Source organism: Carassius auratus, chromosome 21 (genome assembly GCF_003368295.1).
Source record: "Carassius auratus strain Wakin chromosome 21, ASM336829v1, whole genome shotgun sequence".
Classification (NCBI taxonomy): Eukaryota; Metazoa; Chordata; class Actinopteri; order Cypriniformes; family Cyprinidae; genus Carassius; species Carassius auratus.
In genome coordinates this window covers 2,909,101-2,935,462 of record NC_039263.1, presented here as the reverse complement: position 1 = coordinate 2,935,462, position 26,362 = coordinate 2,909,101, and the positions used below count along the sequence as shown (strand labels likewise).

The following is a 26,362-nucleotide window of genomic DNA, read 5'->3' as shown; positions in this document are numbered from 1 at the left end:
CATGACGTGTCAAAACCTGTTTTTATACAGTCTATTGTCAGAACACCCTCGAGTTTAAATAATATGCAGCTTTAAGCAGCATATTTAAGGATGTTTGTCTACAATAGTTGAATATTATGTAAACGAACGGCGGTATTAATATCTTTCCAAGACTGTCACCTCTCTAGAACAGAAGGAGAAAGCAAATATACTTAGGCAAGTAACTTATCATATTTGCCTATGTGTTTCTCTTCAGATTTAGTCAGAAATACAGCTTTTATAAGTTCTGAACATGTATGGTAACGCTGTTTATTGTACATATAGTTTTTGTAGAGTTTATTAATTGTTTGGTTTCACATTCATCTCAGGAATGTTGCGATGTCAACCGACCAGGAAGCACAAGAAGATGAGCTGCTTGCTCTAGCGAGCATCTATGATGAAAAAGAGTTCCGCAGGGCCGAGTCAGCGAAGGAGGGCGAGATCCATCTGTGTCTGGAGCTTCCTCCGAACTTCACACTGCTAGTCAAGGGTGAGACGATCAGCAGGTGGTGGAACTTTGTTCTAGCCGGTGTTGGGAAGCTTACTTTGGAAATGGAAATGTTACAGATTACAATGTAACCTATTTAATTTTAATTACCATCTAAAGACATCCAACACCTTACCAATTAATTATAGCACTTTTCTATTCTATTCTATTCTATTCTATTCTATTCTATTCTATTCTATTCTATTAATTTTGGTCCTATTTATTAAATATACAGTCATGGCCAAAAATATGGGCACCCTTGGTAAATATGATCAAAGGAGGCTGTGAAAATTAATCTGCATCATTTTGATCTTTTATTTTATTTTTAATCACATAAATGTGTCCTTTCATTGGATAATAAAATGTAAAATGGGGGAAAATATCATTATGAAATAAAGGTTTTTCTCAAATACTGGTTGGACAAAATTTTGGCACCCCTTGAAATTCTTACAAGTAAAATATCTCTGAATTATATTCCCATTCATATTCACAATTCTGAGCATTCCAGCATGATTATAAACATGAAATTATCCAGCCATAGCTTCCTGTTTCTCAGAAATATAAAGAGGATGAGAAACAAAGCCCAAATTCCCTTAATTATCCATCAAAATGAGAAAAACTAAAGAATATATTTCTGATGTCCAGCAAAAGATAATTGAGCTTCACAAATTATTGAATTGGCTTTAAGAAAAGAGCTGGAGTAGTGAAAGTTTCCATTTCCACCATCAGGGCAATAATTAAGAATTTCCAATCAACATAAAATGTTATGAATCTGCATGGAAGTGTCTATATCGACCTAATGCACGGTGAGAAGGAGAGTTTGAGTGGCTAAAGACTCTCCAAGGATCACAGCTGGAGAATTGCAGAAAATAGTTGAGTCTTGGGGTCAGAAAACCTTAAAAAATTGTCAAACAGAACCTACATCACCACATGTTGTTTGGGAGGGTTACAAGAAAAATTCTCCTAGCTCATCCAAAACCAAGCTTCTGCTACAGCCATTCCAGTCCTCTGACCTGAACCCTACGGAAAATGAGAGGAGTGAACTGAAGAGGAGAAGAACCAACATGGAGCTGGGAATCTGAAGGCTCTGGAGTGATTCTGGATGAGGGAATGGTCTATGATCTCTTGTCAGGTGTTCTCTAACCTCATCAGGCATTATAGGAGAAAATTTAGACCCTGTTAAACTGGCAAATGGAGGTTTCAAAAAGTATTCAATAAAAGGGTGACGTTAATTGTGGTCAGTGTGTATTAGAGAAAAACATTTATTTTCATAATTATATTTCCCATATTTTAAATTCTTATTATCCAATAAAAGGATACATTTTTGTGATTTTTTTTTTTAAATAAAAGATCAAAAGGGTTAACGATACAGATTAATTTTCACAGCCGCCTTTGATCATATTAACCAAGGGTGCCTATTTTTGGCCATGACTGTATATATATATATATATATATATATATATATATATATATATATATTATAAAACACCTTGTGAGACAAGCACTTTACAATTAAACAAACAATTAAACACAACTTACGTTGACCAATGTGCTATACAGAATGCAAAAATTTTAAATAAGCACCATAACATGATAAAAGGACAATGACAAACGGGCGAACTGCATCAACATTCATTTTGTATAAGACAGATCAAATAGAAAAGTGTTTAACCTCACTTTAAAAATGGACAGGGTGGGTGCAGTTCTAATTTCAGGTGGGAGATTGTTCCACAGTCTTGGAGCAGCAATAGAAAATGCTCTATCTCCTCTATTTTTAAGTTTTGATCTAGGAACCACTATGAGGTCTAAGTTTCGCAGACCTAAGAGCTCTTGTAGGTTGGTGGAGTGTCAGTAGATCAGAAAGGTAAGCAGGAGCTAACCCATTTAATGACTTAAAAACTAATAGCATGACTTTATTTTAATTAATATTAAATTAATTCTGTGACACACCGGCAGCCAGTGAAGTGACTGAAGGACAGGAGTTATTTGTTTCCGTTTACGAACTCCTGCCAAAACTCTAGCAGCACCATTCTGGACTATCTGCAGGCGATTTATGGATGATTGACTGATCCCCAAATAAAGCAAATTGCAATAATCTAGCCTTGTAGTGATAAAACATTTTCAAAATTGGAGAATGAAAGTAAAGACTTAATTTTCATCAGGGTTCGAAGCTGGTAGAAGCTTGCCTTCACAACTTGATTTACCTGTCTGTCAAGTTTTAGGGCACTGTCCAGTACCACTCCTAAGTTTGTAACTTAAGGCTTAACATAAGGTCCCAAAGCACCAAGATTCACATTTGTTGTGTCATGTACACTAGAAGATGTAAACACCATAACCTCAGTCTTATTCTCATTCAGTGACATTCATGCTTTAACATCCTCAAGGCAAGCAGCCATCTGTTCTAGACTATTTTTATGTTTAAGGGGAAAAAATATTTGTGTGTCGTCTGCATAACAATTACAACTCAAGTCATATTTCCTAAAAATAGTACCTAAAGGAAGCATGTATAAAGAAAACAACATAGGGGCTAGTGTGGACCCTTGAGGAATTCCACACGTCAGCTTTACAGAGGAAGATCGATAGTTACCAGTGTTAACTGAGAAACTCCTGTTTGTCAGATAAGACTGAAACCAATGTAAGACTGAGCCTCTGATGACCACTACTTGTTCTAAACGAGACAGCAAGACATTATGGTCTACCATGTCAAATGCAGCACTTAAGTCCAGAAGTACCAATGCTACCGAGTCTCCAGAGTCAGTGGCTAAGAAAATGTAATTGAGCACTTTTACCAGAGCCGTTTCAGTAGAGTGAAATTTTCTAAAGCCGGATTGAAATATATAATTTTTTTTATTATTGACCAAAAATGTTTGAAGCTGGCACAGGACTACTTTGTCTAAAATTTTTGTCAAGAATGGGAGATTAGAAATAGGCTGAAAATTGTATAATTATAAGGAATCCAAGTAAGGCTTCTTAAGTCTGGGTTGCACTGATGTGTGTTTCAGACTCAGGAACAACTCCTAACTAAAGGCATTTGTTTATAAAATATAAAAGTGTTTGACCCATTGCATTAAACACTTGTTTAAATAATCGTGCCGGGATGGTATCTAATGGTGAACCTGTAGGTTTTAGCTGCTTCACAGTGTCATTTAAAAAAGTTATTGAGATAGGTGTAAACTTACTAAGCAAGCCGTTGTAATTTAACTGACCTGCAGGATCACCAGTGGTCAACTGAATATCATGTCTAATTCCAGCTTGTCTATGAAAACTAGCAAAACAGCTCACATATAGCCACTGACTCAGTCGGGTGAATAGAAACAACAGGGTTCAGAACCGTATTAATAACATTAAAAAGGATTCTAGGGTTATTGTAATTCTTGTCTATAAGGGTGGAAAAATAGTCTGATTTTAATCTAAAGTAGTCTAAAGCATATACATAAACCTCACTAAATAAATCAGTTATTAAATAAGCATGTGTCATAAACTCCCGAAATATTGTTGTCTCATACTTTAGAGCAATCCATGCAATTTATCAAAGACATCAGTTAAAGTGTGTGTGTGTAGGTGTGTTTAGGTGTGTTTGTGTGTATATAGGTGTGTAGGTGTGTGTGTAATGGGGCTGATGAGTCATGAGACGTGCAGATCCATTTGCAAGCTTTTATTACACAGAGACATGGTCATAGCAGGCATGGGTCAAACACTGACAAACAGGTATATAGAGGGCAAGACAAATAATTTGCCTAGGACAAGCATGGGTCTTCGATGAGAGAGCAATATCCAGAGGGCTAAGCAAGAGGGGTAATCCAGAATCCAGAGCAAAGGGTCAAAACACGAGAAACAGGACAAGGCAAGAAAAAGACTAAATTATGAAAACTAGAAACTAAGATAAGACTATGAAAACTACAAACCAAACAAGACTAAGAAAACAAACACAGAATGGCTTCGTATCGCAGGGAGAGGGATATGGGCAGAACAATACTCGACCGTGTGTGAGAGGAAGTCCAATGCTTATAAAGAGTGTCTGATGGTTGTGCTCTGTGTGTGTGTGTGTGTGTGTGTGTGTGTGTGTGTGTGTAATTGGTGGCAGCTGTATGTGATAGTTATCAGTTGAATGTGATTGGTGCAATGGAGCATGGGAAATGTAGTCCAGGGAGTTCTGTGTAGTGAGAGTCTGTGTTGTAGATGATGACATCTGGTGGTGATTAAATGGAAGTCCAATGACCGGATCATGAAAGTGTGTGTGTGTGTGTGTGTGTGTGTGTGTAGGGGTGGGCATGTTTTTGTGACATATCAGGACACAACTCTGTATAATGACATGGGTATGACATAGGTATTACAAGGAGAGGGTGACTTATGAGGACATAAGCCATGTCCCCATTTTTCAAAACCCTTTTTCAAAATCATACAGAATGAAGTTTTTTTTTGAGGAAGTAAAAATGCAAATTTCCTGTGAGGGTTAGGGTTAGGGGTAGGGTTGGTAGGGTAGGGTTGGTGAAGGGCGATAGAATATACAGTTTCTACATTATAAAAACCATTACGCCTATGGGATGTCCCCACTTTTCACAAAAACAAATGTGTGTGTTTGTATGTATGATGTGACAAAGCTGACCTAATTGTCACTGCTGGGCAACACTGGCACATATGTGTTGGACATTATTTCATCTTCCCCTCCACATCCGTCAATATTCATAACCCCGGACATTTCACACACTCACACTGCACGTTGTTTGATGTCGTCTTGTCTAATCGGTGTTTGTGATGTTGAATTGGGCATGCGATGGTCGGTGTTCCGGTGTGAGACGCTGCCAAACAGAGCGATAGAGCGGCGATCACTTATGACGTCACTGACGGCGCCGCGCTGCCGCAGCGCACCGGAAACCAGCCAAACCATTGTTTTATATTAGTAGGGGGTACCTTGTTTTTTGCGTGTATATAAATTAAATAGTTGAATGTAGTATTTTTGTGTTTAATGTTTTATTTGTTGATTTATGTGTTTTGAGTTTGTGTTTAGTATTAATTAATTGTGTAAAAGTAGAAATGCCTGAAGTAGTGGGGTTTTTACCATCTGTTATTACCTGTTTGAAAAGTCCCATTTGAAGGGGGTGGAGTCTGTCCTATATAAGGGCAGGCCAGAATAAAACTTATCACTTGTTTACCAAGTCGGAGCGAGAGAGCAACTGTGGTGCCTCAAGCGATCTTTTTGTAACGCCTGTATATTGTGGATACTTACCTGTATACTGACTTTTTTCATTTGGATTATTCCCTCTTTATTTTTCTGTTTATTGTTTCTTTGGTACTTTGTTCACCTATATATATTTTTCACCATTGGACTGTGTATATTTTTTTGGCACTGTAAATAAATTGCACTTGCACATAAGTGCTATTGCGGGCTGAGCCATCATTTAACATCTTTTACGGACATTCACAACGTCCCCAAGCGAGTGGTGGTTCTCGTTTTATCACATATGGTGGCAGCGGTGGGATGGCAACCCGCAAGACAGCGCCAAAAGGTAAAAAACCCAGGACGGGTTTGCGGTCCCAGGGGAAGGTGGTGGCTGGAAAGGATGTTACCTGGGATTCAATGGAATCTACAGAGGATGAAGAGGCAGCTACAAGGCTTCCTGAAGCATCAGCAAAGGCCAGTTCACCACAGACCAAGCCCTTCACAGCTGGTGAAATGTCTGGTGAAGGAATGATGTCTCTGATGCGCAAATTCCTGGATGCACAAGAGGAGAGGGAAGAGAGATATCTGCGAGAGCTCCGTGGTCTACGAGAGTCCATCGTACAGTCAGCACGGCCTGCAGAGACCTCGTATGACATAGATAGTCTGCGGATGGACCTACCAACTCCGGCAGCACAGAGAGGACCTACACGAGACAGGCAGGCACATGTCCTAGACTCCACAAATGTCCCAGCACCAAGTCAGCCAATGCAGCGGTCTGAACCAAAAATGCCAGCCTTCCAGCAGGGGGAAGACATTGAAAACTATCTTCGGCGGTTCGAGCGGTTGGCCAGGACCTGGGGGTGGCCTGAGCAGGAGTGGAGCTTTCGACTTGTCCCCTTGCTGACAGGGCAGGCACTGGAGGCATACTTAGCGATGGATGAGGAGAAGGCAGAAGTGTATGCTGATCTAAGGGAGGCACTGCTGGAGAAATTTAACATCTCACCAGAAACTTACCGCCAGCGCTTCCGAGTGTCCTCTGTTCCAGCGGGAGAGTCACCAACAGAAACTTACCATCGCTTGAGGAATCTGTATCGACGATGGATACGGCCTGAGGAGCATACTAAAGAGGAGATTGGTGAGGCTATTATCCTGGAGCAGCTTCTTCGTGTACTTCCGTATGATACTCGCACATGGGTACGGGAGCATGAGCCGATGACAGGCCTGGCGGCAGCAAAGCTGGCTCAACAGTACATGAATGCTCACAGGGGAGGCCTGCGCACTCAACCACCAAGAGGTACTGTACGTTCTGTTTCTGATCGTTCTGGGGCTGAAGCTGAGAAAAGTCACGCTGATCGTATAGACCATGCACAAGGACAAAAATCATCTGTGGGCAAGGGACTAATTTGTTTTTATTGCCAACAGCCTGGACACAAAGCATCAGTGTGTCCTGTGCGAAAAGCAAAATTGACTGGATTTTGTTATGTTCCCAGAGAGGAAGACAATGCTAGAGACTCTGTAGAGGAGAGTCAAAATAGGTGTAAGGTGACAGTAAATGGACATTCGTTGCAAGCTCTTTTGGACACTGGTAGCACTCTTTCTCTGTTAAAACCATGTTTTGTGCCAAATGTAAATTATGTGAGCACTACCGCTGTTCAATGTGTACATGGAGATGTAAAGCAGTACCCTAGAGCTGAAGTTGTTGTTGAGGTGTATGATCAATTGTACTTGTTAAATGTTGCCATAGTTGATAACTTGCCAGCTGATATGATTTTGGGTCAAGACTTGCCAGTACTAAATGATCTGTTACAAACCACCAAAGACTCTGAAACTGTTACTCCCTCTGCCACTGTTGAAGTGTCATGTCCTGTTGTCACCCGGGCACAAGCCAAGGCAGGTCTGCAGCCACTGCCGGACTTGGACAGTAGTCTGTTGCAGGGCGGCACAAAGGGCCCTAGGAAGTCACGCCGACAGCGGCGTCTAGAGAAGTACATGGGCACCCCAGTTTCTAAAACCTCTGTGGATGGTCTTCAGGTTAGTGGCTGGAGGATTCCGGAGGACATTGCGAAATTACAAAGGGATGATGAGTCTTTAAAATCACTCTTTGAGAAGGCAGGGTGTGAAAATGCAGCTAATCTGTGCAATGAAAAATATGTTGTGTTAAATGGAGTGTTGTATTTGCAGACAAATGATGTGACACGTTTAGTTGTTCCAACATGTTGCCGCCATATTGTCTTACATTTAGCACACACTGTTCCCTGGGCTGGCCACCTAGGACAGCAGAAAACATATGCACGCATTAGTTCACGGTTCCACTGGCCTACACTATACACAGATGTTCAGACATATTGCAATACATGTGCCATCTGTCAAAAGACCAGTGTTGTTTCCCAGCGGGGCAAAGCACCCCTGCATCCTCTCCCTGTGATCTCTTCTCCTTTCAGACGCATCGCCATGGACATCGTAGGCCCACTTGAAAGAAGTAGTGCAGGACATCGGTACATCCTGGTGGTCAGCGACTATGCTACAAGATATCCAGAAGCGTTTCCACTCCGATCCATCACAACGCCGAAAATCATCCATGCCCTCGTCCAAATGTTCTCCAGAGTAGGCATTCCAGAGGAGATCCTGACAGACCAGGGAACTAACTTCACCTCACGGTTAATGGGGCAACTATACCAGCAGCTGGGTATCAACGCCATCAAGACGACCCCATACCACCCTCAGACAGATGGTCTGGTGGAGCGTTTTAATCAAACCCTTAAGAACATGTTACGTAAGTTTGTTGCCGACACAGGACGGGATTGGGACAAGTGGCTGCCTTTTGTGCTTTTTGCCTACAGAGAAGTACCTCAAGCCTCAACTGGGTTCTCACCATTCGAACTGCTCTATGGATGGCAAGTGCAGGGACCATTGGACCTACTGAGAAGAGGGTGGGAAGACCCTGCATCCAGAACGGAGGAGAAGGGCATAGTGCAGTATGTTCTAGAGATGAGAGATCGACTTGAGCGGTACAGGGAACTGGCCAAAGAGAACCTGCAAGAGGCACAAAAAGCTCAAAAACGATGGTATGACCAGCATGCAAGACTTCGACAGTTCCAGCCGGGGCAGAAAGTTCTACTCCTATTGCCAACATCATCGAATAAGCTGTTGGCCAAGTGGCAAGGGCCATATACCGTGGTCCGCAAGATGGGGCCAGTGACCTATGAGATCCACCACCCTGACAAAGGGAAAGCTAAACAAACTTACCACATAAACCTGTTGAAGGAGTGGAGAGAGTCGACCGGTAAGGCAACAGAGACGTCACTTCTTGTACGGAAGGTGGAGGATGTGGAGGATGAAGGTTCAGAGGCAGAAGCTCAGAGACAGACGTCAGTGGTGAGCTTGGATCACCTAGATGACGTGAAAAAGGAAGAGCTACAGCAGCTGGTGAACCAATTTCCTGCTTTGTTCCGCCAGAGACCTGGTCGGACTGAAATGTGTCAACACACCATACACCTGACAGACCCAGCACCCTCAAGACAGCGGCCTTACCGTGTTCCTGAAAGGTTGGTGGAACCTCTAAAGGAAGAGATCAAGATGATGAAGGAACTAGGAGTAATAGAGCCCTCGGTGAGTGAATGGAGTAGTCCCATGGTCATCGTACCAAAGAAGGATGGGACACTGCGTGTCTGCATCGACTTTCGCAGGCTGAATGCGCAATCAAAGTTTGATGCCTACCCAATGCCACGAGTGGATGATTTGTTGGAGAAAATTGGACAGGCTCAGTTTATCACCACCTTGGATCTGTGCAAGGGCTACTGGCAGGTGCCCCTCGATCCAGCCTCCAGACCATATACAGCGTTCCGGACCCCACTGGGGTTATACCAGTTTACTGTCCTTCCGTTTGGCCTGCATGGGGCACCTGCCACATTCCAGAGGTTAATGGATCGAGTCCTCCAGGGCTGCGAGGAATGGTCTGCTGCTTATTTGGACGATGTGGTGATCCACAGTAACTCCTGGCCTGAGCATCTTCAGCATGTGCGACAAACCTTGGAGAAGATACAAGCAGCTGGGTTGACACTGAATGTAAATAAATGTGAGTGGGCGCGTCAAGAAGCTGGATACCTTGGATACCACCTAGGCAATGGCCAGCTGCGACCACAGGTGGACAAGGTGGAGGCAATTCGGCGGAGCCCAAGACCCAGAACAAAGAAGGAGGTGAGGTCTTTCCTAGGGTTAGTGGGCTGGTACAGAAGATTTGTGCCAAACTTTGCCTCAATTGCAGTACCCTTGACGGACTTACTGAGTAAGTCAGTGAGCAATCCAGTTCCTTGGTCTGAGGATTGTGAGACAGCATTTAACACTCTGAAAGAAAAGATGTGTTCCAGCCCAGTCCTACAGAGTCCAAATTTCTCAAAACGGTTCCTTGTACAAGTGGATGCTTCAGCTACAGGAATTGGTGCAGTGTTGGCACAAGGAAGTTCAGGAGAAGAAAAGCCAGTTGTTTACCTTAGTCGCAAGCTGTTGCCCAGGGAAACCCGATACTCTACGATAGAGAAGGAATGTCTTGCCATCAAGTGGGCCCTTGACAGCTTACAGTACTACCTCCTTGGACGAGAATTCGATCTGGAAACTGACCACAGAGCATTGACCTGGATCCAGTCAATGAAAGACCATAATGCCAGAGTTACAAGATGGTACCTGTCCTTGCAACCGTACAACTTCAAGATACGACATCGACCTGGCAAACAAAATGTGGTCGCCGACTACCTGTCCCGGTTCCCAGTCAGTGCGTCGCTTGGAGAGGGGGAAGGTAATGTGACAAAGCTGACCTAATTGTCACTGCTGGGCAACACTGGCACATATGTGTTGGACATTATTTCATCTTCCCCTCCACATCCGTCAATATTCATAACCCCGGACATTTCACACACTCACACTGCACGTTGTTTGATGTCGTCTTGTCTAATCGGTGTTTGTGATGTTGAATTGGGCATGCGATGGTCGGTGTTCCGGTGTGAGACGCTGCCAAACAGAGCGATAGAGCGGCGATCACTTATGACGTCACTGACGGCGCCGCGCTGCCGCAGCGCACCGGAAACCAGCCAAACCATTGTTTTATATTAGTAGGGGGTACCTTGTTTTTTGCGTGTATATAAATTAAATAGTTGAATGTAGTATTTTTGTGTTTAATGTTTTATTTGTTGATTTATGTGTTTTGAGTTTGTGTTTAGTATTAATTAATTGTGTAAAAGTAGAAATGCCTGAAGTAGTGGGGTTTTTACCATCTGTTATTACCTGTTTGAAAAGTCCCATTTGAAGGGGGTGGAGTCTGTCCTATATAAGGGCAGGCCAGAATAAAACTTATCACTTGTTTACCAAGTCGGAGCGAGAGAGCAACTGTGGTGCCTCAAGCGATCTTTTTGTAACGCCTGTATATTGTGGATACTTACCTGTATACTGACTTTTTTCATTTGGATTATTCCCTCTTTATTTTTCTGTTTATTGTTTCTTTGGTACTTTGTTCACCTATATATATTTTTCACCATTGGACTGTGTATATTTTTTTGGCACTGTAAATAAATTGCACTTGCACATAAGTGCTATTGCGGGCTGAGCCATCATTTAACATCTTTTACGGACATTCACAACGTCCCCAAGCGAGTGGTGGTTCTCGTTTTATCACATATGACAAAATTCAAATGTATCCCCTTTGTAATCATTAACATTTTCAAAAGTAGTGTAATTTAAGAAGACATTTTTTTTCAAGAACTGTAACTGATTACAGTTACATTTAATTTATAATAAAATTACGTAATTCTGTTTTATGTAACTCATTTCTCCCCAACACTGGTTCTAACAGTCAATATGCCCATTTCTCACAAACATATTTTATTAATGGATGTAGAAAACTATTAGTATAATTTTGCCAGAAAAAGTTATAGAATTGTTATCACTTGTGTAGAAAATTTTCCTGGCCAAGCAAGACATATAGATGTACATATACAGAATGAAGGAAAGTAAGGAAGAGAAAGGGAAGAGCAAAAGAATGGCAGTATTTCACATCAGTTAACCATAACCTAATGAGAATCATCAAAGAATCCAAAATCACCTTAAAGGGGACTCAAACTTAAACACACATCTAAATAGTTAGAAACGGTTACTTGAATTGGCTTCATTCCTGAACAAGGGTCCTGATGCGGTAGACAACAGGGGTTCTTGATGAGTTATTTTAGAAGTAAGCTGGAACTACTAAGTAAAAAAAAACTACTGGAAAATCAAACTCAAAAGGTAAGTTTGAGGAGTCTTGGATAGTTATTCGTCTCGAAAAGCAAGGGTTTCTGAGCGCAGATTATCCAAAGATAATGAATTTCTGCTCACACCCACCTTTAGGGTGGAATGCCCAATCACACAATGTGTGTTGTGTATTGAGAAGAGGTCGATAAGAAGTCGGATGGGGAGACCCGAGAGTTGATCTGTTCATCATCTTCCAGATAATGGGAGTAAACATTACTATTTACCATTAAGCACCCATATAACTGCATACCACGGGGCCAGATTCTGTCATTTATATGCAAATGTCAAAAGTCTAAAGGAATCCCTATGACATAAATCCCAAACAATCGTACATGACCCTAAGCAGATGCTACACACGTTCATGTAAAAAATCTTGTGTAATATAAATAGTGTCTGTTTGTTTGCTGGTTTTTATTGTATTTGTTATAATACAATAGTTTTTGGCATGAAAATAGCCTAAGATGCTGGCATGGCTTTAAATAAACAATATACTACTACTAATAGATTCTGTAATGTTTTCTTCTTATTTCCAGGACACAACTCCACAGAGCATCATCTATCATATCTAGGTCCACTGGTTCTGAGTTTTGGATTCCCGGCTAATTATCCTTCAGCTTCGGCTCCAGTTTTTGCTCTAGGCTCCAATTGGCTCACAAGAGTCCAGGTGAGTCCTGTTTACGCTTAGTGAGAGACTTTGTGCATTGTGTTCATATTCTGCTGTTCTGGCCACGGATTTGCCAGTCTTGTCTTTTTCTTGCAGGACCCTGTACGTTATAGTTCTAAATTAGGTTTAATCGTTTAATCACCAGCACAGCGTCTTGTCTCCATCGGCAACACGATTTGTGTTGATTACAAGTGACGTCACAGGTACCGAAGAGTGCAAGTAGCGATTGCAAGTGACATTGTAATTTAGTTTCTTTTTTCTTGTCTTCGCCACCTGGCTACTGTTATAAAATTTTGGGAAATTCAAACAAAAAGTAATCAAAAAATTCAACAAAATAAAAAATAAAGACTGCAAGTGATGACACTAATGGAAGTGCAAGTATCTGAGAATGCAAGTATGAGAGTGCAAGTGCAAGTCTGCAGCCAGACCCTCTTGGAGAATCATAAAGGTCTTGGACCTGTGCATGGATACATGCAGACTCAAGCTACACACACACACACACATACACATAGGCTCAGATCAATCTGTTAGAAAAGTAAATACAAAATCTTTCCTAATTTAAAGTAAACATGATTATATGTAATCATATATTTCGTGATTATTAAGCATTACAATTGTATCATCATGATTTTAAAACTCTCCAATATTTTTTTCTATATCCTAATGTTTCTAACAAGTGTAAACTAATTTACACTAATTACATCTAATTACATCATTTTAGAAGAGTACACTACCAGTCACTTTTTTAAACAGCAAGATTTTATATATATATATATATATATATATATATATATATATATATTTTTTTTTTTTTTTTTTTTTTTTTTAGAAGTCTCTTCTGCTCACCAAGCCTGCATTTATTTGATAAAAAAGAAGCGTGATAAAAAAGAAGCATATTTTAAAGCTGAATTTTTTGCATCATTACTCCAGTCACATGATCCTTCAGAAATCATTCTAATATGCTGATATGCTGTTCAAAAAACTTGTATTATTATTTTTATGTTGAAAACATCTCAGTAGAATTTTTCTCAGGTGTCTTTGATGAATAGAGTGTTCAGAAAAACGTCTTGGTTACGTATGTAACCCTAGTGCCCTGAAGGAGGGAACAGAGACGTTACGAATGGGATCTCGCCCGAAAGCCCAATCACCTTTGAGTGGTACAAAACGAGCCAATGCAATTGGTCTGTGGAATTTGCATCTCATCTCCGTCCCGCAGCTCGCATTCAAGTCTTCACTGAGTAGCTGAGCCAGTGACCCGGTCGTTCTGCGGAACAGCGATGTGGCAACGGGACATAACGTCTCCGTTCCCTCCTTCAGGTAAACAAGGGTTACATACGTAACCAAGACTTTCCCTTTCAGTCAATCACGTTCGACGTTACGAATGGGGCCCCTTACAAAATGCCACTTGGCTGTCTTCCAGCGACCCGTTTGAGTGATAGCACCCTGTGGTGAGGCCAACACGAGTGAGGGCCTATAGCTCACACAGAATACACTGGGTAGCATATTCCAGCTGGACATATGCTAGCAGGCTGCCTGCCCGTGGGAGGACTTACAGAAGGCAGGTATCTACCAAGGTTGTGATACATAAGAACTCTGAGGTACCCAGCCTGCAGGGTGGAAGTTTCAACGACAGAGCTGGCAAGGGGCTTGCCAAGGTAAAGACACATGCTGCGGAGAGACTTACTGTGGACATACACACGTGGGATTACCCAGAAAAGGGGAACCAAAACACATGGAGACACCTAGTCCCACACAGAGCTGACCAAAGGGCATGTACGCAAGTGTTGGACATCAACAGTGCTGGAGGAACCCAGGTTTCTGACTGAAGAACTCACCTGAGGGAAATAGCTCATGCATCCAGTCCGCGGAGTGGAATGGCACAGCAAGCGGATGGACACCGAGCAGGTCCTTATTGGCCCGAAGGGGCGAGTCCCCGGAAGGACACGGACTCTACACGGAGATTATAAAATCTCGCTAATGTGTTAGGTGTCGCCCAGCCCACAGCTCTACAGATGTCTGCTAGCGAAGCGCCATGCGCCAGCGCCCAGGAGGAAGCTAAGATCCTAGTTGAGTGAGCTCTCACCCCTAGGGGGCATGGCAGGTCTTGTTTTCAAAGATAAAAACTTTAGCTCTACTGAGAGCAAGGGTTCGAAGGGAGCTCTCTGCAGTGCTGATAGAACCACTGCGAGGTCCCAAGAGGGGACTTGCTGAGGGTGAGGCGGATTGAGCCTCCTTGCTCCTCTCAGGAACCTGATGATCAGATCGTGCCTCCCAAGAGACTTACCTTCAACAGGGTCATGGTGAGCCGAAACGGTGGCCACATAGACCTTGAGGGTGGAAGGAGACAGCCTTGGTTCCAACCCCTCCTGAAGAAAGGAAAGCACTGACCCAATCGGACATTTCCAGGGGTCCTCACGCCATGAAGAACACCAAGTGATGAAGAGGTTCCACTTCAAAGCATAGGCATGTCTGGTGGACATGGTTCTAGCTGAAGTGATGGTAGCTACCACCTGTGGTGGCAAGGTACCTAAACCTTCCATGACCCATCCAGAACCCACACATGTAGGTTCCACAGATCGGGACGTGGGTGCCAGAGAGTGCCCCGTCTCTGAGAAAGAAGGTCCTTCCTCAGAGGAATTGGCCAGGGAGGGGCTGTTGCGAGGAGTACAAGTTTGGGGAACCAGGTCCGGCCAGGCCAAAAAGCAACCATGAGGACCTGCTCCTTGTCCTCCCTGATCTTGCACAACTTCTGTGCAAGAAGACTCACTGGGGGAATTGCATACTTGTGCAGGCCCAGCGGCCAGCTGTGTGCCAGGGCATCCATGCTGAGGGTGCCCTCGGTCAGGGAGTAAAACAAATGGCAGTGGGAATTTTCTGGAGAGGCAAACAGGTCTACCTGAGCATCTCCGAAGTGCTCTCAAATCAGCTGAACAGACTGGGGGTGGATTCTCCATTCCCCGCGGCAAGACTGCTGCCGTGAAAGCTTGTCGGCTGCACGATTGAGCCTGCCCGGAATGTGTATGGCACGAAGCGAGCTCAGATGCTTGTGACTCCACAGGAGGAGATGGCGAGCGAGTTGTGACATGTGGCGGGAGCGTAGACCACCCTGACGGTTGATGTACGCTACGGTCGCAGTGTTGTCCGTACGGACCAGAACGTGCTTGTCCTTCAGCAGGGCCCTGAAGCGGTGCAGAGCAAGATGTACTGCTAGCAACTCAAGGTAATTGACATGCCACCAGCCCATGGCAGAGGCATCTGTTGACACAACAACATGTCTGGACACCAGTTCTAGGGGCATGCCAGCCCGTAGAAATGAGGGGTCCAACCACGGGGTGAAGTATCTGCGGCAGGCCGGAATGATGGTCACTCGGAGCGTGCCCTGTTGCCATGCCCATCTCGGGACTCGGTCGTGGAGCAAGTGCTGAAACGGTCTCATGGAGTAGCCCGAGCGGTATGACCGCCGCCGCGGACGCCATATGCCTAAGGAGCCTCTGAAACAGTTTCAGTGGAACCGCTCTCTTGCCCTCGAATTGTCGAATTGTCGAATTGCTCTCTTGCCCTCGAATGGCAAGCGAGTCTATTTCCATACCGAGAAAAGAGGTCCTCTGCACAGGGGAGAGCTTGCTCTTTTCCCAGTTGACCTGAAGACCTAGTCGGGTGAGGTGTCTGAGCACCAGATCCCTGTGCTCGCACAACCACTCTCGAGAGTGAGCTAGGATCAGCCAGTCATCGAGGTAGTTGAGGATACAGACACCTTGTTCTCTGAGAGGAACCAGGGCTCCCTCCGCGACCTTCGTAAAGACACAGGGAGACAGGGCCAACCCGAATGGAAGAACCTTGTACTGATATGCCTGCCCTTCGAAAACAAACCTCGGTCTGTGTCGAGGAAGGATGGAGACATGAAAGTACGCGTCCTTCAGGTCGATCGCTGCAAACCAATCCATCAGACGAATGCATTCGAAAATGCGCTTGGGCTTAGCATCTTGAACGGGAGTCTGTGCAGAGCTCGGTTCAAGGCACACAAGTCCAGGATTGGCCGTAACCCACCTGTCTTCTTGGGTACTATGAAGTAAGGGCTGTAACAGCCGGACTTCATTTCGGCTGGAGGGACCGGCTCTATCGCGCCCTTTGTCAGCAGGGCCGCGACCTCTGCGTGCATGACAGTGGCATATTTGCCCACCATCGTCACGGGACACCCGGAAACCTGGGGGGACGCTGGGCGAACTGAATCCCGTAGCCGAGCCTGAGCGTCCGAATGAGCCAGCGGGAAGGCCTGGGGAGCTCTAGCCAGGCTCCCACAAACCGAACCAGCGGGGTCAAGGGGACTACAGGCGTACCCACAGTGGGGCAGCGTGGTGGAGCAGACAGCCCCGGCATGGGAGGCATAGCATCCCTTAGCGGGGGCGGAGTGCGGGCACTTGTCTGACTCCATGTAGTAAAGAGGGCATGAGAAGGCGAAGCATTCTTGAGCCGGCTTTGCATGGAAACTGGCAAGGGGAGAGGAGAACGAGAGCGGCGAGGAAGCACGTCGCCAACTGTCATTCGTGGCCTCTTGGGACCCGGAGGTAGAGGAAACAGCTCTTTTAGTGAAGGTTTGGGTACCACCGGCCGCAGGGCCAGTGGCGGAACAAAAAGAAAACAAGAACAAAGGATTCTCCCCCGGCCCTCCTTGCTACCATCTCCTGATGAGCTGACGTCTCCAACTCCGGGTCGCCCGTCTCGGCTTGGCCTGGCGTTTGGCAGGTTTAGGGGCAGAGACGGGTTGCGCCGCCCTTCTGCGGCCATCTCCTCGCTGCGGCCGGTGCGAAGGCTGCTGCCGTGGCCAAGCGGGAGTGGAGGAGGAAGCAGCAGGCCTTGGCCACAAGCGTGGATGAGAACTTACAGGCCTTGGAGGGCAGCTTGGGAACCACCACGCCAAGCGGAGGCGCTCTGTGGACACAGTTGCATCGCAACAGAACGCTCCACCGGGGGAATCCCAGCATACCCCTTGGCCGCCCCACCATCGAGGGCAGTGACGGTGGAGGAAGTACCAGAACGGTTTCGGGCAGTTAAAGGTGCCTTCCATGAACTGGTTACTTCCTGGTGCACTTTCAGGAAGAAAGGAACCAGAGGAGGGTGCTGACGATCCGCATGAGCAGCCCCCAGGAACCAATCATCCAGCCTCGATCGCTCGGGACAGGGTGGAGGATTCCACTCAAGCCCGATGCTCTATGCTGCCCAGGAAAGCACGGCCGTCAGCTCGGGATCGGACTCGGACAATGCTGGCACTCCCGAGGGAGGCAATGCAGCCGAACACTCATCTCCCGAAGTCTCAAGCCCGCCTTGTGATGCGGCGATTGACATACGGTCCTCTTCGCGAGCCCCGAATGAGATGTCAGGAGCCTGAGAGGGTCCAGCAAACTCATCCAGAAGCTTAACCGGCTGCGGCGTATGTGAGGGGGGTGTGGCCCGGGGAGGTGCGCTCGTCGGGGAAGCCCACACAGTAACCCTCAGATCACCCTGGCCACCAGCCGAAGTAGCCCTCTTAAGAGAAGAAGAGCTAGAACGGGGTGTGGCAGAGGGGACTCTATACCGCTGAATCGCGCCTTCACACCAACACCAGCTCTTGCTTGTAAAACTCCAGTGATTGCAGCAAGCGATATGCTCGGCTCCGAAGCGAAAGCTTGAATGGGAGTTGCTCGCGTTGCTCCTTATATACCCGCTCTGCGGGGCGGAGCTTGCGATGCAAATTCTGCACTGTTTTGTACTTTGTGTACCATTGGTTTGTTTTGTACCACAAGAAGGTGATTGGGCTCGAGCTAGATCCCATTCGTAACGTCGAACGTGACCGACTGAAAGGGGACAGCATTTATCTGACATATAAATATTTTGTAACATTATTGGGGCTGTCAGTCGATTCAAATATTTAATTGCAATTAATAGCATGATTGTCATGCAAAATGTACATGTATTATTTATTATTACCTTTCTATGCCCACATGTTGTATTTTGATGCAGCCAACTGCTCAATTAAAACAGTTTCTTTGATATATATTTTAATGTTTCTGTTGTCAAGAAAGTGGAATGAATATGAAACAGTGACTGAAACACGTATCATTAAGCCACTTCTAATCATGGTTGATTACAATAACCTTCCGCTCTCACTCCATCAGATAACTGCGCTTTGCAGGAGACTGGATGAGCTTTGGGAGGAGAACCAAGGCAATGTGATTCTTTTTACCTGGATGCAGTTCCTCAAGGAAGAGACTCTGGACTTCCTGGGAATCCAGTCACCGCTGGAAATCCAGAGCATTGAGAGTGAATCTGGCTTAAAACAAGCAGCGGACGTTTCCGGAGAAAAATGTCAAGTGCAAGATTTAGACCCAAGAGCTGTGCAAGAAGTTGATGCTCGCACAGATATACTGAGTCAGCTGCTAGATTTTGACGAAGCTCAGAATCAGAAGGTGTTTGATGGGAAGGTGTTCTGCTGCGGCATCTGTTACTCAGAGAAGCTCGGATCGGAATCACTGCTCTTCAAAGAGTGTCAGCATGTGTACTGCAAGTCCTGCATGAAGGAATACTTTCAGATCCAGATTAGGGACGGAAAGGTCCAGTGCCTTACCTGCCCTGAGCCAAAGTGTGTGTCCATGGCCACTCCTTCACAGGTATCTCCTATCTGCTCTGATATAATTATGCCATAGTGTAAGTATGAATAGATTATGTAATCTATTCATACTCTTTTAAAAATGTACAAACATTTTTTTTTTATCCAAGTATAAAACTCTTTCAGATTTCGAGGGTCCATTAGGTCTGTGCAGTTCCTTTATTTCAGTAATTCAGCTCAAATTGTGAAACTTGTGTTTTAAATTAATTCAATGCACACAGACTGAAGTAGTTTTAGTCTTTGGTTCTTTTAATTGTGATGATTTGGCTCACATTTAACAAAAACCCACCAATTCACCAAATCTCAACAAATTAGAATACTTCTTAAGACCAAATTTTTTTATTTATTTTTAAAGCATTTTTAGAGAATTGTTGGATATTTATCTCTGCATTCTAACCACATTCGGTTCTAAGAGGCTTTTTATCTGAGATATATCACACACCCCTACTGGTAACTACAATTTTTCTGCCTTAACCTATATTTATTACAATAATGAGTCAAAGAAAACAAAGCAATTATTTCCATTTATTTATTTTTGTGGCAAGGCCAGTAAATATCTGAACCTTGAATGAATATTTGTATTCTGAATGTAGACTGACAGTCTGCTCGTGTAACAGGTGAAACTTCTTGTGAGCAAAGATGAGTTTGCACGCTATGATCGTCTCCTGTTGCAGTCGAGTCTGGACCTGATGAAGGATGTGGTGTATTGTCCTCGTAAAAGCTGCTGTATGGCGGTGATGGTGGAGCCAGACTCAAACATGGGCATCTGTCCCGCCTGCAAATATCCCTTCTGTACACTCTGTAAGCGGAGCTATCACGGCCTCAATCACTGCATACCGACTGATGGTGAGATATTCACACCTGTTGCAGATTAACCCTCTGGTGTTGGTTGGTCATTTTAGTCTGGGAAATTTTTTTATTGAAATGTAAAAATCTAGGGATGCACAGTATATCGGCAATATCGGTATCGGCCAATAAATGGTCATTTTAGTGTTATCGTTATCGAACTGATAAGAACATTTTGCTGATATATTAAAGCCGATATTAAATAATGTTATGGAATCTTTGTGCGCCCGTTAAGCACGTTGTAATGGGAGGAGCGCATTACACAACATAAGTTATAGTCTGGTTAACACATAACTTACTTTGAGTTCACCTGTACATTTGAATCTTTTTGTACATATATAAGTTGTATTATCATGTTTATGTTGTATAAATATCTGACAGTGTTACAGTTTACCAGTGTTCATTCAGCTCTTCAGAAACAACGCACGCAGCTTAAATAGTAATGCTGCTATTAGAAACAATGGCAGCTTTTAATTTAAGATTCTTCTTTTCCAAAATAAGTGATATATTAATAGTAATAACCATCACTTTTATTTTTAACTTATTAATTTCATATGGTTTATGTATTATTGTCAGTGGGGAGGTTATTCCATTAAAATTATACATGTCATATGATTTTTATTTTATTTTATATTTTACATAATAATGTTGTCCAGTGACTAGATTGCATAGTTTTATTTATTTGTAAGGCTGATTTATGTTTGATTTATGTTGAAGTGTTTAATGGCATTTAATGATGAGACCTTCTTGTAATCAGGCTCTCAGAAATTACATAAAAATTTGGATTCAGATTTATCAGCCAACATATCGGTTATTGGTTTTCATATATATAAAATGAACGGTTAACGGTATCGGCCAAAATTTTCCTGTTGGTGCATCCCTGAAACATTACTACTTCATCAGAATGGCTTTAGACGATAGTCACTACTTGACCAGACAAAAAAAAATTATGGACTTGAATCAGAAAAGCTCAACGGTCTAGAGACTTATCTTGCTCACTTCTCTACATGTCAATGTGAAGACATGGTGTGTCTTATTAGTAGGTTCCCTATGCTGTTTTCAGATGTCCCCAGTCAAAGTACTGTCATTTGTCATGACATTGATGTTGGAAACTCCCCTCCTGTCAAGCAGCACACATATTGGGTTAACTACCAAAAACATGAGATAATGAGAGAGGAAGTGCGATACTTGTTGCAGCATGGTTTTGTTCAACCTAGTCAAAGCCCCTGGACCTCACCCTGTTTGCTGGTGCCGACATCTGACACTACGTATAGATTATGTACAGACTATCGCAAAGTTAATAGTCTTACTAAACTGGACTCTTTCCCACCTCGGATGGAGGATTGTATGGACCGAATTGGTGCAGCCCGCTACATCACTAAACTTGACTTGCTAAAGGGCTATTGGCAAGTGCCACTAACAGACCGAGCCTCTGAGATATCTGCTTTTGTTACTCCAGATAACTTCCTGCAATATTCTGTAATGGCTTTCGGGATGCGAAAAGGACCAGCCACCTTCCAGCGTCGGATGCAGAGAGTTTAATCTGGAGTAGGCAACTGTGAAGCTTATCTGGATGATGTAGTGATCTTTTCAGATACATGGGAAAACCATCTAGATACACTTACTGAGGTTTTTAGTCATTTGGCTGAAGCTTCGTTGACGTTGAATCTGGCTTAGTTACATACTTGGGTAAGAAAGTTGGCCATGCTCAAGTTTGCCTGGTGGAGGCTAAAGTGTCAGCTATCCTTTCCAGTTCCCATAAATAAATGAGATTTATGTGAATGGTAGGGTATTTTGAGGATTTTCTCCATTAACTAACCTTCTGATTCCCTCTAAGAAAGTCCTATGGAGTGCAGAGTGTGCCAACGTTTTTGCTGCTGCAAAGGACAAAGGACATGTAATGCCCCTGTGCTTGCTGCCCCAAACTTCACCCTGCCTTTCCAATTGCAAATAGATGCCAGTGCAACTGGAGTAGTAGCAGTTCTCCTGCAAGAAGATGCTTTTGGAGTGGACCACGCAGTATGTTATTTTTTCCAAATGTCAGCAGAATTACAGCACCATAGAGAAGTAGATTTTAGCTCTCCTCATGGCACTGCAACATTTTGAAGTTTATGTTGGAGGTGGTTGTACCCCAGTATTAGTTTATACTGACCACAATCCTCTGACCTTCTTATCTCGAATGTGTAATTCTAATCAATGCCTGATGCGCTGGTCCCTCATTGTCCAAGAGTACAACTTGGATATTCGTCATAAAAAGGGTTCCGAAAATGTAATTGCAGATGCACTGTCCAGAACCAATAGTGCAGACAGTTGACCTGTGGATACTTTGCCCCTTTGGATGTGAGTACATGTTATGTTGAATTATTACAATTATTCCTCTTCTAATACAATTGATAATGCATGTAAACAATCGATCGGATTGAACCACGAAGCTGAAAGGATTGTACATGTGCAATGATGCAGAAATAACGTAGGCTAATGGTGTAGGACGCACGGAACGATCAGCTCCTCCTTCTGATTAAAGTTTTGTATTAATGTGTGTCCTGTCATTATAAAAATCTCCTTTCACTCGGCAATTGTGGAGCAGGACAACCTTGTTTTGGATACTCATCCACATTTTGGCTGCGGAGAGGGGCTTATTTTTTATTTTATTTTATTTTTCGTGAAAAATATGAGTATCACAGCACAGTGGTTTATATGTGTATTTATCCATAAATTAGTAAATATTATTTCTGCTGGTAATAAACAAATAAAAAACTGTGTAGGGTCACTTTCACTGTTTGAGCAGTGTGCGCATGTCAAAAACAAACAAAAAAACATTCCGATTTGAAGCTTGAGACATAAAAACATGCACATCAACTCGATCACTTTAACAAGCGTTTACGTAAACACTACAATCAGATTCATCAATCATGAGTTCAGTCCAATTCAGCACAAAAATTGTACATGTAAATGCATTGTCTCTATTTTAACACGAAATACTCCCATAATGGAAAAGTAATAAAAAAGTTATTTTTTAAAAAATAGAATTTTTGAATTGGTCAATTGATCATAATTTTTTACCTATATATGTATTAGTAATATTTTTTTTTAATACAAAGGAAAAAAAGAAAACATATTATTGAACAAAAATATATTACTCTGATTTTACTTAAAATAAAAACCAATTACATTTTAGGTGTCTGGTCACTTTAGACAGCAACAACACAAGTGTGACTCCCAACACCAGAGGCTAAAGAGTAGCTTGTGTCGGATGTTAGACATAATATCGTATCGTATATTAGATGCTCAGTGCTAAAGAATGTGAAGTCCACACACTTTGTTAGTTTGTTCAAAAGTTGTGTGTTTCTTTACCAGATGATATCCGTAGTTTGCATGATGAGTATAATTCTGCGAGCAAAGAGAGGAGGAAGTTCCTTGAGAAGCGTTTTGGCAAGCAGGTCATTCAGAGGGTGTTGGAATCTTACAGCACAGACTGGCTAAATGTTAACAGTAAACAGTGCCCTTGCTGTGGCGCTAACATACAGGTCAGTACTAAAGACACGTGCATACATTGGTTTCCCATTTCTTCACTGACATATTTTATGTCCCGTGTTGAGAGAAATCAGGAGTTAGGTGTAAAAGCACTTCCCTCAGCCTGAGACTTATTAATTTAACTTTTGATGTGATATATAAAATAGAACTTATATATATATATATATATAAAATATATATATATATATAAGATATAAGCCATATATAAACATACTGTATATAAGCAAGACTATTTCAGGTTACGTATTTAATTTCAATATGTAAAGCCATATTTAAAGTCAAGAAAATAATCAATATAAAAACTGGAATAAAAATTAGGGATGTTTTTGGTCCAGTGATTAAGAGCTATGGAACTTTTCCACAAAACTGCTAGCATTGTAAATCCTCAAAAATATTTAGATTTGTATTTTTTTTTTTTTTTAAATGTATGCACATTTATAGCTCTATTCTTTGTTTTATATTACCTTTGCATCAAATTACAAAAGGTTTTCGCTTAATGCGCTGGTGTTTCTAATGCAGCGAATGGGATGCAATAAGATGAATGCATACGTGGAAAAGTACTACTCACTGCTATAGTAATAGTTAATTCAATTTGTGCCTGGCATTCAAACCCCCCCCCCCCCCCCAGAGATCTCTATGAAACAATTTAAAGAGAAATTGTGGCAAACTGAAATCTCATGTGTTGTGCTAAGCTCTGCTCTTTGTTTATGCTCATGTGCTCATGTGTTCTGGTGTTTCCCTCTGGTGCAGAAGAATAAGGGCTGTAATAAGATGACCTGTTCGATGTGTCAGGGCTATTTCTGCTGGATCTGTCTGAAAGCTCTTGGCAAGGAGGACCCTTACAGCCACTACAAGGACCCCAACTCGCCCTGCTACAACCAGTGAGAACAGTCTCCACTGCTGAGTCTTTCTACATTCACTTAAGACATAACCATCTGTGCTCAAATTACAGGAAATCTGTATCATGCACTACAAGTCAAACGCTTTTATCATTTTTTCCCTCAAGTCTCTTCTGCTCACCAAGTCTGCTTTTATTTGTTCCAAAGTACAGGAAAGGCAGTAGAATTATTGAAATATTTTTACAATTTAAAATAACTGTTTTCTCTTTGAATATATTTTCAAATCTAATTTATTCCTCTTATTTCAAAGTTGTATTTTCAGCATCATTCCTCCAGTCTTCAGTGTCACATGATCTTCAGAAATTGTTCTAATATGATGTTTACTGCTCAAGAAACATTTCTGATTATTATTATTATTATTATTATTATTATTATTATTATTATTATGTTGAAAACAGTATCATTTTTTAAGGTGTCTTTGATGAATAATAGAAAGTTCAGAAGAACAGCTTTTATCTGAAAATAGAAATCTTTTGTAACAATATAAATGACTAAAATGATACTGACTGAATTTGGTGCATTTTCTGGTGTACAAATCTGAACATGTTTAGGATGAATTCTATGCACAGTTTTACACACAAGTCTCCTTGCTCTTAAAGTCACATTAAATAGATTTCAGATGACTGAAGGTTAATGGCTGGTGCACTGACGGCGTATTTGATTTTTTTTCTCTGCTCTAGAATGGAACGTATAAATGGAAATAGATGAAGAATAAGGCCTTGGGAGTGACGAAGATAACTGATCCACTATAAAGCAATGCTTAAAGGATGTTTTCATGCACATCAGTGGACTATAGATCCAGACGAGAGATGCAAGCGTCTCACATAGAACTAGCCCTTTTTTGCATTTCATTTGCACAATATACAAATCCAGTTCACAATGTTTCTGTTGTGCATACTATCTTCCCATCAAATTGTTTTATTAAGTACTCACTAAGTACAGCCGTGCAGAAAATGTGCATGCAAAACTAGAAAAGATGAACAAGCTTGCATTCAGCGGATGGAAATATTGTCTTTACACTGATTTTGTGAGAAGAAAAGATGATCTGAACACTGACAGAAATTGTATGCATTTTTTTAGAGAATTAAATATTTACTTATGAACCTAAATTATTTATTTTGATAAAGTACGTTGTTGAATATAATAGTATGTGGGTATAAAAGATAAATTATTAGCTTCACAATCAATGAGATTCATAAAACATTTTTACTTAAATGTTACTATTAATAAGTGTGTAATAACTACTGACTGCGATCCATGTGGATTTTTGGTCGATTAATGAGGCAGAAATATATTGTTAGTAAGATTTTAGAGGATTCTTATGTGTGGGGTGAAAGAAAAAGTAACTAGTAGTAAAGTCATAATATTAGTTTTGAAATTAGATGAACTAGTAATGAGTAATATATTACTTCTTAGTAACTATAGCCCAACACTGGTGGACAGACTATCATCAAGACTGTTTGTTTCTGAATAAATCATCTCTCCACTGATGTCGTGATTGTTAGGAGGACAATATTTGTGTGAGATACAACTATTTCAAAATCTGGGGGAGCAAAAAAAATTGAAATATTGAGAAAATCATCTTTAAAGTTAGCACTCTTCAGAGATACTAAATATGATCATATTTTGTAATTATTATTTAAATCTGACTACTTTTCAGGAAAATGTGATGGGGTTTCAAATCAAAATATGATCTGTTATGAAACAGGGCATCAGTTTTATACTCCAGGACTCAAAGCATGTTTATTACACATTGTGGGAGACACAACAAATTAATAGAGAATATATTTCTATTAAATATTAAACATTGTTAATAAAATCTTGCAAATTATTA

General features: G+C 42.2%; 1 protein-coding gene across 2 annotated transcripts; it reads left to right on the top strand.

Annotated features, from left to right (window-relative positions):
* On the top strand, positions 1-26,362 carry LOC113038223 (E3 ubiquitin-protein ligase RNF14-like). Of its 2 annotated transcripts, XM_026195490.1 has the most exons (8): positions 1-195; positions 348-508; positions 12,476-12,606; positions 18,759-19,250; positions 19,867-20,095; positions 23,453-23,622; positions 24,380-24,510; positions 25,209-26,362. In XM_026195490.1, exons 2-8 carry the CDS (start codon positions 358-360, stop codon positions 25,234-25,236), a joined length of 1,332 nt encoding a protein of 443 aa, XP_026051275.1. In that variant the 5' UTR covers positions 1-195; positions 348-357; the 3' UTR covers positions 25,237-26,362. The 2 variants fall into 2 exon arrangements, with proteins under 2 accessions (XP_026051275.1, XP_026051276.1); XM_026195491.1 differs by lacking the exons at positions 1-195; positions 25,209-26,362 and having other exon boundaries at positions 358-508; positions 24,380-24,811.

Bases quoted from the DNA above. Each gene is read 5' to 3' on its own strand.
- LOC113038223 (XM_026195490.1), top strand. From the start codon at position 358: ATGTCAACCGACCAGGAAGCACAAGAAGATGAGCTGCTTGCTCTAGCG. The intron at 19,251-19,866 runs GTATCTCCTATC...CTCGTGTAACAG, and splicing joins CCATGGCCACTCCTTCACAG to GTGAAACTTCTTGTGAGCAA. The intron at 23,623-24,379 runs GTCAGTACTAAA...CCTCTGGTGCAG, and splicing joins GCTGTGGCGCTAACATACAG to AAGAATAAGGGCTGTAATAA.